At 45.9% G+C, this 17359-nt stretch overlaps 1 protein-coding gene across 4 annotated transcripts in view; it reads right to left on the bottom strand.

Annotated features, from left to right (window-relative positions):
- The window catches only part of pcdh19 (protocadherin 19), a 56696-nt gene extending 41319 nt beyond the window's left edge, over positions 1–15377 (bottom strand). For 2 of the 4 annotated variants that reach the window (XM_087799078.1, XM_087799077.1), the window contains exons 1-2: positions 12632–15377; positions 9158–9503 (exon numbers count right to left, since the gene is read on the bottom strand). In XM_087799078.1, coding sequence (XP_087655204.1) covers positions 9158–9503; positions 12632–14763 — 2478 coding nt within the window. In that variant the 5' untranslated portion in view covers positions 14764–15377. The remainder of the gene's footprint in view (positions 1–9157; positions 9504–12631) is intronic. The other 2 variants (XM_087799080.1, XM_087799079.1) reach the window with 1 other exon arrangement.
- Positions 15378–17359: the final 1982 nt, after the last annotated feature.

Genomic DNA, 17359 nt, shown 5'->3' with positions numbered 1-17359 from the left:
TCCATGTGGTCCATCAGTTCTATTTCTAGACGGAAACATTAAGTCCAGGGTTCGGCTTCAGCCTGCGAGTCGTGTTGGGTTTTGTTTAAAAAGCGAGAAGCAGGATCGCTGCTGATCTCGGTTGTCAGGAATCTTCTTGACTCATTTGGGCTCTGGTCACGCTGGGTGACAATGAATCATCCTCCCCCACATTTAAACTCCCAAACAAGTGTTGAGGGAAGCAGTGATAAGCACTTTCCTGATCCTTTTAAAGACACTCCCGTAATCCAACGGTGGTGGGAGGCAGGAGGGGGCTTCAGCTTTAGAGAGACTTAGTCTGGATTATAGCTAGTCTTCCAAATTAAACCAAAAGTCATCTTCCTGCAGTTGCTCATGCAAGCTGGTGACTGGCTTGTTACCAACGCTACCAGGCAAACAAAAGTGCTCTATAATTAGAAGGTTTCCTCGTCAAGCAAACGGCCTTATTGAAGCGACGTCTGATTGTGTTCCTGTTTTTTTTCACTTGATAAGACGTTATGTAGCCTATTTTTCAAATCCATTAAGCTTCCCTCCATGTCTAAAAATGTTTTCATGTCATGCACCTGATTGTCGAACCGGCTTAGAGCCGACAAGCTTCTCCGGCAGGACCAGCTCCGACACTGAGTCCCACAGCAAGTCCAGATCTGCAGCTTAGAAGCTACAATAATCGCGGCACCAAACAAAGAGAAACGGCCAGAAGTCTGTGTTCGAACACCCCACGTCTTTGTCGGCGCCACAAACACAGAAGCACGTCGACAAAAAGAGCGGTTCTGACCCGGATGCATCATTTATCGCTCGTAAACTTCACAACACACAAACTTTCTTCGGAAATGTTTGACCTACTTATGATAATACGATTCTTCTTCGCTGACTTTAGATTCATATTCATCAGACAAAAGATTCATTTCACGCCAGAAATGCGGAGAGAAATTCATCCGTAACCTTCATTTGGCAATCAGGACAATTTCTGCTTGTACGACTGACATATCTTCCTTTTTTTTGACATCCCAAAATACAATTTCATCCGCCATGCTTCCTCTTCCTCCGACTAAGCAGCTGCTACATTCCGATAAATCTTCCTGTGACTTCTGGGAATTATTGGGAAACTGCATTCAAGCCATTCACAGCAGCATCTGCTTGTAGGATGTGGTTAAGGATTTGTCAATAGACGTGAATTAGAGCGACATTCATCAACCTTATCATACATGTGTTACTGACGCGAGTGCAATTCCAGGCGTGTAATGTTGACATTATCAGCCGGTTCACCGGGACGCCGGATCAATAATCATTAATATTTGATCTCAGGTTACTTGCTGCTTGCATGGGAATGTTTACTTGGAGCTGATAAGACTTTGACCACATCAATCTCCGTGAGAGATGTTTGGTCCTGGTGGAGGTCTCCCCCCCCCTTATCAGCCCCTGCAGCTGGATGCCGGGGGGAGTCGGGGTGAATGGACCAGCTATAGACTCTCAGCGAGAGGCCAGGCTTGAAAAGAATGCATTTAAAATAAACCGCCAAGTCGGGGGAGTTTGGCTGCAGATAAATGCTCCTGCAGGGAACACCCACACCAGCAGATTCATACCAGGGATTCTTAAACATCCGGAGAGTCGACTCGTTCTCACATCACGCTCGTGTTTAAGTCTCCACGTCACATTCCAACAGTCTCCCAACACTCGCCGGCACCTGCTTCAGGTCCGACCTGCCGACTGAACTCCATTGTTTCTCTCCCGGCGAGCAGTCGACCCGCATTAGAGCTCCAACGCAACACGTCGACAAAAGTACAGACATGCTGACCTTCCGCCGCCGTGGACTGAACCGGAGACAAATCTCAAATGGAGGTACAGCGAAGTAATCTCAAACTAAAGAGGTTAGTGAGGGAGGTAGTGCAGCAGGAGCAGTCTTACACAGGCCAAGTGCTTTTCATTCATTAAATTGGCCGCCTGGGCTGCGCGATGTCAAACGCCGGACGTGAGGAGAAAGTCAAACCGGGACGTCCCATTGTGCCTCTCAGCCAGACAGAGAATATTGTGTTGTGATGCTATTGAGAAGCCGGGGATCCAAGAGAGGTCGTTACCGTCTCCCGAGCCGTCATTATCATTTGCTGTTCCTTAAATGTGCTGCTCAGCTTTTTTAGGAGACGTCTGAATTATTCCCGGCTCTTGTATCTGCATCTTGACCTAATATTTCTCAAGCCAAGGAAATGCTTTCCCGCCTCCAGGAAGAAACACACAGGTGTGAATAATGTGCTCAGGAAGCCTTAATTCCAGGAACACAAGCCTGTGCACAACATTTCTACCTGAATGCTTTTCAGAAAACCTAGATAATCAAAATGCAAAATAGTGTGAAGAATGAATTCTCGCCACAAATCCCTGACACCTTACATCAGCAATTCTCCTCTCCAACTTATTTTCATGATCTTTTTCGGGGGGTTTTGAATGTGTAATCACTCCGCATTCTGAGCTCTTTGAATGGGCGGCTCTGATTTATGTCAGGCTGAATCGAAGTGACTGCTTAGAGCATTTGCAGACATCATGAATGAGAAAGGAGCCACACACTGAACACATTAGGGGTCCCACCATCTCCTCAGACAGCGGGACAAAAGCACAGGGCTCGCAGATAAAGGACGGGGATAACAGGGTGAAGGAATGGTTGACACAGAGAAATTGGGCAGAATGGGGGGAGAAGAAAAGAAAGGAGTGGAGACAGTGGCCACACAGGGCAGAGGGAGCGCGGGGGCTCTGGGAAGCCTATACTCGGTCATAGCCCATTAGGCTGGCCGGGTGAAAACGCTACAGCTCATTACATGCTCTACCTCTGTTCTGTGGATGAACAATGCACAATTACGCTTCCCCGCTGCTGCTGCAGCCGCGCTGCTGCGCTCGCCTCCGAGCGGCTGATATTGTTGCTAGAGCTGCTCGCCTGCCAAGAGTCCTGGTGCTCATCAAACATCCCATACATTACTCCCTAGTGCACATCCAGGTTTACGTGGGGAAGAAAAGCGCTGCAGGAGTTTTGCTCAAATCAAAGCCGGAAGACGGATCCACTGGTTGGAGTGTGTACGTCATGTTTGTCTTCTCTGCCTCCTTTAACTTGTTTTCGTCTCTTTGAAATGGAACACAAGGGGATTCTTTTTTATCTGCGGTTATTTTTATAATTACAATTACTATCCAGATTTATCCTCCAAATCCCCTGCTACGCTCTACTCGTGTACTCCAAGTATTTTAAGACATGTCATCCAACTACATACTGCGACTCATGTCCCGCGTAATCCTTTGTTGTTTTAATCCAGAGAGGACTTAAAGAAGTCTCCAAATGTCCCTGAATTTATTTTTTCCCGCATGCAGGGTCGGATTGTTCAGAGAGGGATTGAGGTTTACATATCCAGATCTGTTTAATTTCCCAGGGATTTGTCCGTGATGTCAGAGACAAATACCAAACACTTGGAAAAACGCACTTTCATTCCTAAAGTGCGAGACTCGACGCCGCAGACGCGCCGGTCAATAACAACAGGTGATACTCGGAGACAGCAGATAATCCATTTCAATTATATTTCTGTGCGTTTATCGGTCGTTGTCTGCGTCGATACGAGCGGCGGCACATCTGCAATGCGGTGTAAGTCATTTATCTACGGGCAAATTGGTGGACGGACTCTTCCTCTCACAATTATGCAGGAGTTGACATTTCATCTGATGCTAACCAACATCTCCCTCTTTGTTTCAGCTCCTTTAGAAAGGTCACTCTTCCCTGGTGTCGCAGCTTCTTTGAGAATCTTCCCTCTCGCCGAGCATTGTTGTGTCAGAGTGAGACCTCCCCCTCGCCCGGCTGGAGAGGAACAGCCCTGGGAACTTTCCTGACCTCATGGACCAGGATTCTCTGCATCTCAGCCACGAGCTGCTGACGCTACAGTTCTGAGGCGATAAATGAAGATAATGGAATTTGTTTTCTATTTAAGCAAATGTTAAAAGACAATTTATTCCTCTTCCTCTCGCCTGATGTTTCCTGCTGAATATTCTTCTGCTTATTATTCCATAGGACGGCGAGACCTACATAACATCTTGGAATCGGGGATGACTTCAAAGTGTCCACATATTTACATAAAGGAAAACAGTTTTGCGATGAATAATGCTGGAGTCAGAGAGCTTCATTTGAGGCTAACAAACAACAACACTGCTGGAAACTCATCTCAATGGGTAATTACGGGCGAGCAGTTCTTGTCGAGCTTAACAAGGAGCGTAATGATGTTCGCCATAAACATCGTCCAAATGTCCCTCGGATTCACCCCATTTAGCCTCGACTCGTTCACGCGCCGCCGTCCATGAAGGGTCACGTCGTTACACAACCTTCACACTCGACCGACTCACAAACATGTTGGTCGCACAGAGAAGAAGGTTTGATACACAACTATCTTCTCTCCAGTGACTCACACAAACATCTGCTCTATATAATTACACTTTTAGGGTTTGTTGGATTCTCTTGTTTAAACATTGTTTTGGTCAGTGGAATAAAACCAAACATTCTCGGAAAACCAACTTTTCTTCAAGTCTCTCCTGAACTTGTTTGACAGTTTTGAGCCTCAGTTGATTTTCTAAACTTGTGTTTTCATATTAAAGTGATGATTACATTTGTTTCTGTTTGATTTTATCATCGCTGACGTTAGATTTTTAACACAGGCTGAGCCTCAGATGTCGAACTAGTTGTTGTTCTCTTGAGTGTTTTGAAGTAACAACGTTGTAATTCAACCACAAACTAACGAATCAAACACATTCAGACCTCGTTGGATCCAACAGTTTTCATGGAAAAAATGAAAAAACTAGTTTTGTTTATCAGACTGAAGGCGTTTCTCACAGGAATCATAACTTTGAGCATCAGAAACTCAAGGTTGAAGCTCATGAAACTTGTGAAATGAACAGTTTGAGTTGAAGAAAGTCTTCGTGTCCAAACAAACTTCAAACAAAGCTTTTCTTTCTTCTGTCTTGGAAAGCGAGAGCGAAACAGAAAAAGACCAGAAGGTATTGGAGTGTGTCTCTGTCATTACGTTAATTACGTCTTGACAGGCTTTGTTTAACTCTGACTTATAAACAGTGACACTTGAAGAGCAGAACATTATGGAAGTTAATTCTGTTGCCGAGTAATTAACGGGTTCAGCTGTCACTCAATCACAGTTCAAAGCATCGCAGGATGAAACGGCTGCTCCTGGAGAAGATGCTGCAACATTTGATATCCACAGATTCTTGGAGAAACGTCTTTGGTTCGTGTTCGTGACTTGATGGTTTCATAGAATCAATTAAATCTTGAACTGGTGTTTCTGCTGCTGTTTCCCTCTCGTCATTCAAACTCCAAAAAGCCATGACTCGAGACACTTTTCCAATTAATTCTCCGCCGTGACTTCAAGACCCACTTCTACGTCTCGAATGCAAACTGGCATTGAAAGTGTGAACACAAAGGAAACCTCAGAACATGGCGAGCAGACAACAATGGAGCCAGAAGTCTGTCGTACATTCCCCTCCATGTATCAAAGGAGGCTCTTAAAGGACTCGTGCTGTTTTGCTTCATCGCCTTCATTATTGTGACGAGATAAACTGTACGAGCTTCTTCGTTTCTGTTTGAAACGAGCACAGAAGGTTTTTCACTTTAACCTCTGACCAGCCTGACGTGGAAATAGATGAACCCATTTATTTATTGTTCAACCATTAATGGAATTTAACATTTACTACGTTACTTTTCTTTTTCATACTTCATACACACATTTGTACAATTATTAAAACTTTTCAACTATAATCCAACAATTTTCAACTATAATCCAACAATTTTCAACTATAATCCAACAATTTTCAACTATAATCCAATAATTTTCAACTATAATCAAACAATTTTCAACTATAATCAAACAATTTTCAACTATAATCAAACAATTTTTAACTATAATCAAACAATTTCAAATATAATCCAACAATTTTCAACTATAATCAAACATTTTCAAATATAATCCAACAATTTTCTACTATAATCAAACAATTTTCAACTATAATCAAACAATTTTCAACTATAATCAAACAATTTTCAATGATAATCAAATTATTTCCAACTATAATCAAACAATTTTCAACTATAATCAAACAATTTTCATTTAATCCTAAATATGTAAAAACTATTTTCGTCAAATGTCTGATCTAGAATTGTTCTTAAAGTCATGAAGAAAGAGAGAAAAAGTTGATTCTACAAGTTGAAACCTTCATTCATGTTGATTTAATGTCTCGGATACATTTGATCAATGTCGTGTCTCATTAGTGTCACAGAATGAAATGAAAAAGATAAAGATGTAATTTCCAGTTGTTCTCTGAAATGTAAAATCGTCAGATAATGATGCAGATGATCAAGTCACACCTCATATTTCAAATAAATGTGTCTTCTCGTGATAAATATGCCTCGTATTCATCAGCTCGTCCACGGGGGAGATTGGCACTTTCATCACATCCGTCTCCGCGCTGACAGCACGACATCTACTTTGCATGCTCAATATGACACGTCTGAACGCGCCCGTGCATATTGTGCTGATGTGCGGTGATCGCCAGCATTTGAAGCCTGAACCACTCCCTGTTGTTTCTGATGGAATCAGAACCGGTTCCTCTGGGAAGCAGCCACGACACCACGTGACGCCTCCACAGATCTTTTGTTCCAATTCTTCTCGTCGAGGCGTCTTTGATCGTCGCTGACGGACAAATAAACAAACAAAACACGGACATCGACGTTGATTTTCACTGTCGGTGAACAGCGTCGCGCGACCGCAGAAGTTCTTCCCTCGACGTCACAATGAACCAGCAGAGAACACGTGAGACGTCTCTGCTGCGACCAGGATCTCAGGCGGTTCCTGGTCCAGCTCACACGTCCAGACACAGAGTCTGAGCCACGACATCATCTACTCTTAGACTTGAGCTTCAATGTGTTTGTTGAAGTCTTGGTTGAGAACGTGACCAGGAAACGAACGAGCGAACAAACGACTGATGAAATGTCTATAAAAAAGAAGAATGATTGACGCGTCCGTCACCGTCTGACAGACGCGTCAGTCGTGCCAGGAACTCCAATGTCACGACAAACTGAATATTTATCATCAATTTTACAGGAAATCAAAGTCAAATATCGGAGATTTAGGATCAATCGTATCTTAACTGATCCTTCTTGTCTTCAAGGTCACGACAGGTCACACATTAGAGGTCATTCAACCTGACCACGAGAAAACCTAGAATACTGCCTGATGTTTGTGATCTAAAGTGTGTGGAGTTGAAGCGACTGTTCTCTGCTCAACAGAAGCTAAAAGGTTTTGATATCAAAGTGACGACAACAGCCACTTGTGCGTCCTCTGGTCGTGAAGTGTCTCCAGCAGCAACAACACAATTATCGTCAGCGGCTCGGAAACTTGTGTCTGTTGATGCTTTGAAGAGCAACATGGAACAAACATCCAATCAACGGATTTGTCGAGTAGAATCTCAGATACTAATTAGAAAGATGCTCTCGTGACATCCTGAGCATGAAGATCAGTCACTAACTGTAGGAGCACTGAGACACGACATACCTCCGCCGAGGAGATCATGTTGTCAAAAGAAAAACTGCAGCGTTTCTCTACGAAATCACATTTATTTCGGTTCAAGTTTTGACCAGTTCGTAACGGTGTCGAGCAGGTGAGCAGCAGCGTCATGAGGCCATACAAGTGATGAAACCTTCAAAACCGTCCTAGATCCAGATGAAAGCCGCCGAGTTACATTCACTTCCATGTCTTGCTAATTGGGATTTTCAGTTAAAAAACAACTTTTTAATCATTAGTTTCAAACGATGGACAACTTCTCTGCGACCAGTGGATGTCATTAACCAGCAGCGATCTCTGAACACACGTTATTTACATCCACGCCGCCGCGCTCTGGCGCAGACCTTTAAACGACGACAGAAGTCGAGCAGATGGTCGTCGACAGCAGCGAAACATTCAAGCTCGTTCAAATTTCAATATTTGCACCGAAGCGTCTCGACTTTAAGCGCGAACACATCCAATCAATCTTCAATCCACACTCGTTAGCCAGGATTCGCTCGCCTTCTGTTTATTGGCCGCTGATGCCGCCTCTCTATTGGACCATCGATCCACGAGCGCCAGTGATGTCACGTGACCCGCTCGTCACGTGACCCGCTCGTCACGTGACCCGCTCGTCACGTGACCCGCGGCTTCATTCACACGCTTGTCACTCACACCCCGGAGAATCCTGCACGATCTCGATCAATACGGCGACACGCCTCAGCAGAAAACAGGTTTATTTGAGTCGAGACACGTTCATCTTCATAAACACGTTGCTCCTCAGGCGCTGAGATACATCAACCCTCGGGATCAAGGAGAAGAGGCTCGTGAAGCGAAGGCCAGAGAGTCGTGTTCAGGAAAATCCATCAAGTATCATCCGGTCAACTGAGCCGGAAGCTTCCTGTTTGCTCGACACACGCGTGTTCAATCTAACATGTGATTCTGTGTGAAATATATTCTACACGTGACGTTGTTCTCTTAGAAAATCTTTCTTTCCCAGCTACTCAGGGTAAGAGACAGCGTGAACATGTCACCTGCCTACACAACTATCCACACACACCTGCAGACGATTCCACAGTCCAAACACGAGTACCCAGAGTAAACCCACAAACACACACGTGTTGCTACTCTTTCCCATGATGATATTTTGACATTTGACCTCCGGTAATGTTGGAACCCATAAACACCTTCGACCTCCTGACCTCCTCAGCTCGCGAAGCTCCTCACGAGCTCGTTAAGAAGTTGATTAAATAAACGCGTCGCAGGATATTATGCGAGCGCTTCGGCTTCAATGGATCCTCAGACGTCGGCGAGGATTTATCTCAGACGGTCTGACACCAAGTCGTTCTTAATAAGCGTCTTCCTCTCAACACAGACATTCCCTGACAGTGACTCCGGAGTGATGGAGAGGAAAATTCCACCTGACAAGGGAAGTGATATTTACTTTGAAGTGCTTTTGGAAATAGAACGGTTTACATCGCGGCAGAATCAAGGGATGCATTTTAAAAACGATGTGACATTGAAAACTTTTCCCTGCGAGTCATGCCCGTTGAAAACCTGCAGCAGAAGACGAGTCTCACCTCTGGCAGCGGCATGCCGTTGATGATGAGGTCCGGCTGCTGGTGCGCCTGCCCGGTGAACGGGTGCTGGTAGCCGTGGTTGGGAGCGACATTGCGAGAGTTCTGGTTCTCCACGTTGAGGAAGGTGCTCTCAGAGCGCCTGCAGCCCAGAGGCAGGCTCTGCTGGTGGTAGTCGAAGTAGTTGAGCGAGGAGGTGAGAGAGGAGCAACTCACCACATTCATCTTGTCCGTCTCCTCAACATCTCGAGGCACCAGGCGGATGTCGTTCTTGTTCAGCTTCTTCTTCTTGCTGGACTTCTTCTGGTTGCCGTATGAGTACTCGGCCACCCTGCGCAGGTAGAAGAAACTGAACAGACTCAATAAAGCGGTGTCCTGCCTCCCGGGTTCAAAGGTCAAAGAGCTGCCGGCACATGCCGCCCGGCAGCTCCTCCACCGTCAGCACTGCACACATGTCTCTGGGCCCCGGGGTGGGTGGTGCCAATCCCACTCAGTGTTTCACAACATTTTCAATTAACTTGTCGTTAAACAAGAATGTTTCTTTTATTCCATTAGACTTAAAAAATATCAATTTAACGTCATGTGTTGTCGATCGATCTGATGTTACGTCAAGAATGTCCGCCGTTAAAGCATTGGACTAGTATTACCTCTGCCAAGGAGGTCATGTTCTCGTTAGTGTTTATCTTTCAAAATAACTTTAAAGAGATTTTGTTCTGGATTCATCCTGATTACAATCTTAACTGGACTCTTAAATCACAAATCAGCCTCAAGGACGGTGTTTTAAAAAACTGATACTGTAGAAATAACTACAACAATAGTATTGAAGAACTAAACAAAGATCTTACTCTATCTTTCTCTCTCGAGTTACTTTTCTAGATCTAGATGATTTAAGATGATTCTATATTCTGATCAAAACACACTCCTACTGGATCTCATTTAACATCAAGATGAACATTTATGTTGTTGAATAAATGATGTTTTTGGAGGATAATTCGTTGTTTTTTATTTATTTATTTCCTCAAACACACTATTTGTTATCATAATAATTCATCATAGAATATCATATATATTAAAGTACAACTTTGATTCACGACTAGCATTGACGCACACGAGTGTGTCAACAACATTGTTAGAATTGTAATTCAATGTTTGTTTGTGCAGCACCTCCCAGGCCGACACCCAGACATGGAGTTCACCGCACATTTGTTTGTGTTTACATGCAGCACAGTCGACACAAACATGCAAACATGCCACGACCACACGAGCGCAGCAGCAGGCGCTGGTCCAGATCTTCACTACCGGTCCATGCAGCCGTATTCAAAGCACGCTCGCCACACGCATCCATTTTATTTCATTTCCACGGAAGCAGGAAGGAGTGCAGAGGAACTGCAGATCCACATTAACCGAGCTCGTCTCTCCTCAAACTCACACCACTATTTTGACTTAAATGGGAGAAAATGAGCAGCAGAGACACTTTTCTTCTCTTTTTATCAAAGGCTGAGTGAAACGTCTCTTCATGCCACAGCCCTGCAGTTTTTCCACGGATGAACAGATGCTCTGTGCTCGATAGTGATGACTGCAAACTCTGCTCGACGTCTTTCTCCTGCTTTGAATCTCCAGCTCTGGATGAAGCCTCTTTTAATCGCAGGAGCAGATGTTCTACTTCTGGTGACACCACAAACTGCACGTTTAAAAGCTTGTTGTTGTTTTGTGTTTTTAAACTTGTCGTAATACTTCAATACATGAACATATGACACTTTTTAATGTTTAATCTGACATTGAAATGAAAAACTCAAGTTGAGGAATTGTCACAGCATCGATTGGGTGAAATTAAAACAGATTAAATTGCTCCATTAATTACATTTTAATTATTCATCTCTTCTAAAGGTTTTAATTCTGTTCTTTCATCAGAATCTAAGAACATATGGATTATTTTGTTTGTGATTTATGTTCCTCAGTTTTCCTCTCTTTCTGAAGATGTATTTTATGACCCGAGCATGTTTATTCTGGAATCTTGAGTCCAATTTGAAGTGGAAGCGAAACAGACAGGATGATGGAGGGCAGGCAATAAATCTGAGATTACTGCTGCTCATATCGGAGGTGGTGACAGAGGAGGAGACATCAGCGCTGATTAAAGAACACAGCAGGAGTCTCTTACTACAGCAGAAAGAAGTCTCTTGCTGGGAGAAGTTTGCCGTCACTTTTTCATCCAAATATCCTCCTAAAAATATTCTCCTCCGGAGAGAAGATGCTTCTCAAGAACAAAACCTCCTCATTCCATTGAAAGGTGACACAGAAAGCCTGAGTGTGCGACACAAACGGCCTCCACAGAACAAATGAGAAGTGGAATCAACAGAAATGATGTTTGCAGCAAAATATGATTCTAGCTGCAGGTTCAAGTCTCAAATCCAATCTATATGTAAATGTGTCGCTGCAAATGAAGCAAGAGAAATAAAAGCCTAAACTGAAGCAAAAGAGAAGCATAATGAAAATAATCAGAGACTTTCAGGAGTGAGTTGATGCTGTAAGTGACGTGAGGCTGGAAGTTTGTGTTGAGACGACGGTCGAAGCAGCAGATGAACGTTGATCAGAGTCAATCAGCCTCGGATATTAAATCATGAATGTCTGGTAGACGGTGAAGCAGCAGGACGTTAATTGTCCACCAATACACTCTGCAAATTGAACATGACAGTTGAACCGTCGTGTTTATGAGTCAATTCTACGTCAGATTTACGAGTCAATCGCCTCCAACGGCAGGCGAGGGTTGAATTTGTTTAATCATTATTTATTTATTTAGTTCACAGATTGATGTGTTCGTAACAACTGCAGCATCTGTTGTTCTTTATCTCCCCAATGAATGAACTGAATTTATATTTACACACACACACACACACACACACACACACACACACACACACACACACACACACACACACACACACATCCTGTTCTTTCAACTGTTTAATTGAACTTTGCAAAACATCCAATATTTATGAATAAAAATAATCGTATTTGCACAAAACATTTATTTTTTTCTTTCGGTTTTTATTTTGGATTTTTTTAATTTACCTGCAGCTTTTTCCAGATTTATTTTTCATTTCAGATTTAGTTGTTGGTTTTATATGTTTTGTTTTTTGTTCGAACCAATTGAACCTGATAAATGTGTCATTTGTGACACACAACAAGGTTATTCTGCGGTTCGCGGCCTTCATTATGAACAGAAGTGAGATCTCGACACGAGGAGCCACGACTCAGTGTCTGCGTCTCTTTGAATTAATGAGATTAAAGGCTATGAAGGATTTTTCTGAAAGACTAAATCTGAAGTTACGGCATTCAAGCGCTCAAAAGAAGCATGACAAAAGCAAGTGACAGAGATGGAGGCCTGCTTCGCCTCTCTCCGACACACACACACACACACACACACACACACACACACACACACACACACACACACACACACACACAGAGAGTCAGTACCTGCAGTTGTATGTGCGGATCTCCTTGTTGTCCCTCTTGCACTTCACAGCCACAAAGATCATAGTGACAAAGAGAATGGCAGCAATGGATCCCAGGGCGATGATGAAGATGAGGGACAGGTTGACGGGGCCTATGGACTCCTGGGTGTTCAGTTCCGGGGAGAGGTAGACCACGATGTAGGCCGAGGCGGACAGCGAGGGTTTGCCGTGGTCTCTGGCCACCACGGTGATCTCGTAGGTGGACTTGACGTTCTCTCCAAACATCCTGGTGGAACGCACCTCCCCGTTGACCTGGTCGATCTCGAAGAAAGCCCGGTCTCCCTCTGAGATGGTGTAGGTCAGACGACCGTTCTCGCCCTCGTCGTAGTCGTCCGCCTTCACCTGCGTCACCATGTAACCCACCACTGCGTTCCTGGGGATGGACACCTCCGCGGTGCCGTTGACCAGAGGCGGGTTGGTCATGATGGGAGTGTTGTCGTTGACGTCCAGCACGACGATCCGAACCGTGGCGTTACTCGACAGGGAGGGGTTTCCGTTGTCCCTGGCCAGGACCTTGAAGTCGAACGTCCGGGTGTATTCGTGGTCGAAGGATCTCATGGAGTAGATGCGGCCTGACGGGTTGATGCTCACGTACGTGTTTACATCCATGTGCTTGATCTCCCCGGGAACGATGGAGTAAGAAACGGTGCCGTTCATGCCCAGATCCGGGTCTTCTGCAGACACGGCGAGCAAACAGGAGCCGGGGAGGTTGTTCTCCATCACCATCTCCTGATAGTGCGGCTTCAGGAAGTGAGGAGGGTTGTCGTTTTCATCCGTGACTTTCACCACCAGAGACTTCGTGGCTCGCAGAGGCGGCAGGCCGCTGTCCTCGGCTTGAATGGTGAGATTGTAAGTGTCCTTCTGCTCTCGGTCCAGACGTCCGTCCACCAGTATCGTGGAGAAGCTCTCGTACTCTTGCAGTCTGAAGGGAACGTTGCCCTGCAGCCTGCACTGCACTTTACCGTTGGCCCCCGAGTCCTTATCAGAGACGCGCACCAGAGCGATGACATATCCTCGCTGGGCGTTCTCGCTCACCTCCACCATCTCCGTGTTGAGCGAGAGCAGACTGATGATGGGCGGGTTGTCGTTGGTGTCCATCACGTTCACCGTGACCTTGCAGTGAGCAGGGATGGAGTTCGGCCCCAGATCTTTGGCTTGGATGTCGATTTCGTAGATCTGCGCACTTTCATAATCCAGAACGCCGTTGACGGTGATGATGCCGGTCCTCGAGTCGATCTTGAAGGCATCTCGGGTCTTCTCGGTGACATAGCTGTTGAAGGAGTAGACCACCTCCCCGTTGGTGCCCTCGTCGGGGTCGGTGGCGTTGAGGTCGATGACCAGAGCGTTGACGGGCGAGTTCTCCATCACGGTGACGGTGTACACCGACTCGTCGAACACGGGGTTGTTGTCGTTGGAGTCGATGACTTTGATGTTGAGCTGGACGGCACCTATCTTAGGGGGGTCTCCTCCGTCCTCCGCACTGATCTCGTAGGAATAGTGCGACTGCGTCTCTCGGTCCAGGGACTTCTGCACCACCAGCTCCGCGATCTTGGATCCGTCGCCTCTGGTTTTGATCTCCAGTCCAAAGAGCTCGTTGGGTGTGATGGAGTAGGACTGCACGCCGAAGACTCCGGAGTCCGGGTCGCTCGCCCCCTCCAGGGGGAACCTGGTACCCGGGGAGGCGTTCTCGGATATCTCGATGTCGATGTGGCTCGTGGGGAACCTGGGCGCGTTGTCGTTCAGATCCTCGATCTCCACTTTGATGACGCAGATCTCCATCGAGTTGGACATGACTTCCAGAGAAATAACGCACTTCGGGTTCTGGCGACAAACTACGTCCCGGTCTATCTTCATCTGGGTGGTCAGGATCCCGGCCGGGCTCAGCTCCACCCAGCGCGGTTCCGAGTTGGAGATGACCCTGAGGTACGGAGGCTGCGGCGCGATCTGGAACCCTTGCTTCAGCGCGTCCTTTGTCACGTTTCCAATCACCGAGCCGGGCTTCATCTCCTCGTTAATCCCATACTTGAGGTTGATCACAGCCTCCACCCCGAGCCAGCACAGCACCAGCACACACGACAGGTGGGTCAGCTCCATCTCGACGAGCAGAACCTGTTGACTTTAACGGCTGAGACACGAGAATTACGCGCGGGTTCGTGTCATAATATTCCGACAGAACTGCGCCTCAGAAGGTTCGTGAGGAGAAGGTGTTTGGACCTCAGTCGCTACTGTCTCGATGCGATCATTCCAAGTACCTTCTGGACTTCTCCGGGTTCGATCCACTGCGGGGAGACACGGACGGACAGAACATGCTGGACCTTCTCGGACTTTACGCGACAGAAATCCTGCGACGCGTTTGGAGAAAATAGATTCCGACGATGAGGTGAAGACCTGCAGATGTCCTTGAAGAAAGTCGCTTCAGATCCTCCGCCCTGGTGTCTGGAGAGGTTCTCTCTCTTGGATCAACATCTTCTCCAGATGACTTCAAGTCCGGCGGTGTTTGAACGCACCGGAGCGCCTGAACACATCACGGATGTCTTGCGTTTATCTCCAACAAGTAAGTTCCGAGATTCACTTTGGAAAAAAAAAATCCGTAGAAATCCAGAAAGATGCTCCTCGTGGATCCACAGAAATCCTGTTGAAGGAGACGTGAGGCTGAGGAGTCAGTATCCAGGCTGGTGCAGAGGAGCAGCTCTCACCGTGGACTCGACGCGCTCCTGATGCTGGAGAACACTGAGGACTCACTGAGGAGGATCAGCTTCAGCCGCAGCTCCGGCTCTGGACCGCAGCCCGCCCAGCCAATCAGGAGGGCGGAGCGCTCAGGGGGCGGGGCTTCAGGAGCGGTACCTGCTTCTCTGCAGATGGACGAGCAGGAGTTAAGATGAGGCTCCAGGAGGAGCAACAAGATCCGCCTGATGGAGGCACCGAGCAGAACCTTCTCTCAACACGTCATGCTGAGGATGGGAGTGAGAAAAAATATCTTAATTCACACAACAAGTTCAAAGATAATGATTAATACATGTATATATTGAATACATGTATATATTGAATATATGTATATATTGAATATAAAGGTACTTCAGACTCTCAAACACACCCCTCCACGCCATGTGTCATCAGGGAACCACTGTCTACTCTTTGAAAGAGTTCACTGGAAAGTCTTTCAGCTGAAATGGAAGTTGAAGGAATGTTTCGTCAGAAGATGAAGCGGCTGCTGATGAAGCTTCTGTACATGATCATGTATGAACAGTTGTTGCATCATGTTGCATCACAGCCTTCTAGAGTTTCCCAGCAACCACTGGGGCAACAAGACGCTTGACTTCTAACGACCAGGAATTACAGGCGTGTTCGCTGAAGGTTTAACATGTTGTTGAAGTAAATGATTGTTCATTTTTCCTGTTTCTATGAACTTAAGTTCAGCCTCTTATCAGAAGATGATCTCGTGACTCGACTGCTTTTGTCTGGTTCGTCCAACATGTGGTTTTTTTTCAAGATAAACAAAACTATTTTCAATGAGTGGATGAAAAAATGACAAACATTTCTTGATCAGTGACGCAGCTGAAGAAAGAATGTGTTTGTATTTATTTATTTCTCAATGTCTTATTATTTATTTGATTCATTTGAATGTTTTAAATTAATTTCTAGTTCAGGTCATAGAATTCAATTCAATAATAATATGTTCATTCTTTGGATAGAATCGACTCTGTAGCATTTATTTTTCATTGTTACTGATTTATTCATTTACTCTATTGTTTAATCAGGAGCAACAAAGTGTGTATTTGTGCAGTTGTGTGAGTCAGTTACACACATGAAAGATGAACCACAACCCACTCAATGATACGATAATTGTTTTCCTACTATTGTGTCCAGAAAATAGTCTGAATTTATAAATACTGTTGTTACAGTTTTACACTCATCTCTTCTTCTTCATCATCCTCCTCCTTCATCCTCCTCTCTTCCAACCGCCTTCTTCCTCCTCCTCATCTCTTCCTCTCCTCCATCCTCCTCTCCTCCATCCTCCTCCTTCATCCTCCTCTCCTCCACCCTCCTTCTTCATCCTTCTCCTTCATCCTCCTCTCCTCCATCCTCCTCCTTCATCCTTCTCTCTTCCAACCACCTTCTTCCTCCTCCTCATCTCTTCCTCTCCTCCATCCTCCTCCTTCATCCTCCTCTCTTCCAACCGCCTTCTTCCTCCTCCTCATCTCTTCCTCTCCTCCATCCTCCTCCTTCATCCTCCTCTCTTCCAACCGCCTTCTTCCTCCTCATCATCTCTTCCTCTCCTCCATCCTCCTCTCCTCCATCCTCCTCCTCCATCCTCCTCTCCTCCGTCCTCCTCCTTCATCCTCCTCTCTTCCAACCGCCTTCTTCCTCCTCATCATCTCTTCCTCTCCTCCATCCTCCTCTCCTCCATCCTCCTCCTTCATCCTCCTCTCCTCCACCCTCCTTCTTCATCCTTCTCCTTCATCCTCCTCTCCTCCATCCTCCTCCTTCATCCTCCTCTCTTCCAACCGCCTTCTTCCTCCTCCTCATCTCTTCCTCTCCTCCATCCTCCTCCTTCATCCTCCTCTCTTCCAACCGCCTTCTTCCTCCTCATCATCTCTTCCTCTCCTCCATCCTCCTCCTTCATCCTCCTCTCCTCCACCCTCCTCCCAGGCATGTGAGTGCAGCTCCTCTCTTCAGAGGAGGAGGAGAG

This window comes from Callionymus lyra, chromosome 9, assembly GCF_982586985.1.
Source record: "Callionymus lyra chromosome 9, fCalLyr1.hap1.1, whole genome shotgun sequence".
Classification (NCBI taxonomy): domain Eukaryota; kingdom Metazoa; phylum Chordata; class Actinopteri; order Syngnathiformes; family Callionymidae; genus Callionymus; species Callionymus lyra.
The sequence above is the reverse complement of the archived record's forward strand: the minus strand, read 5'-3'. Positions and strand labels throughout refer to the sequence as shown.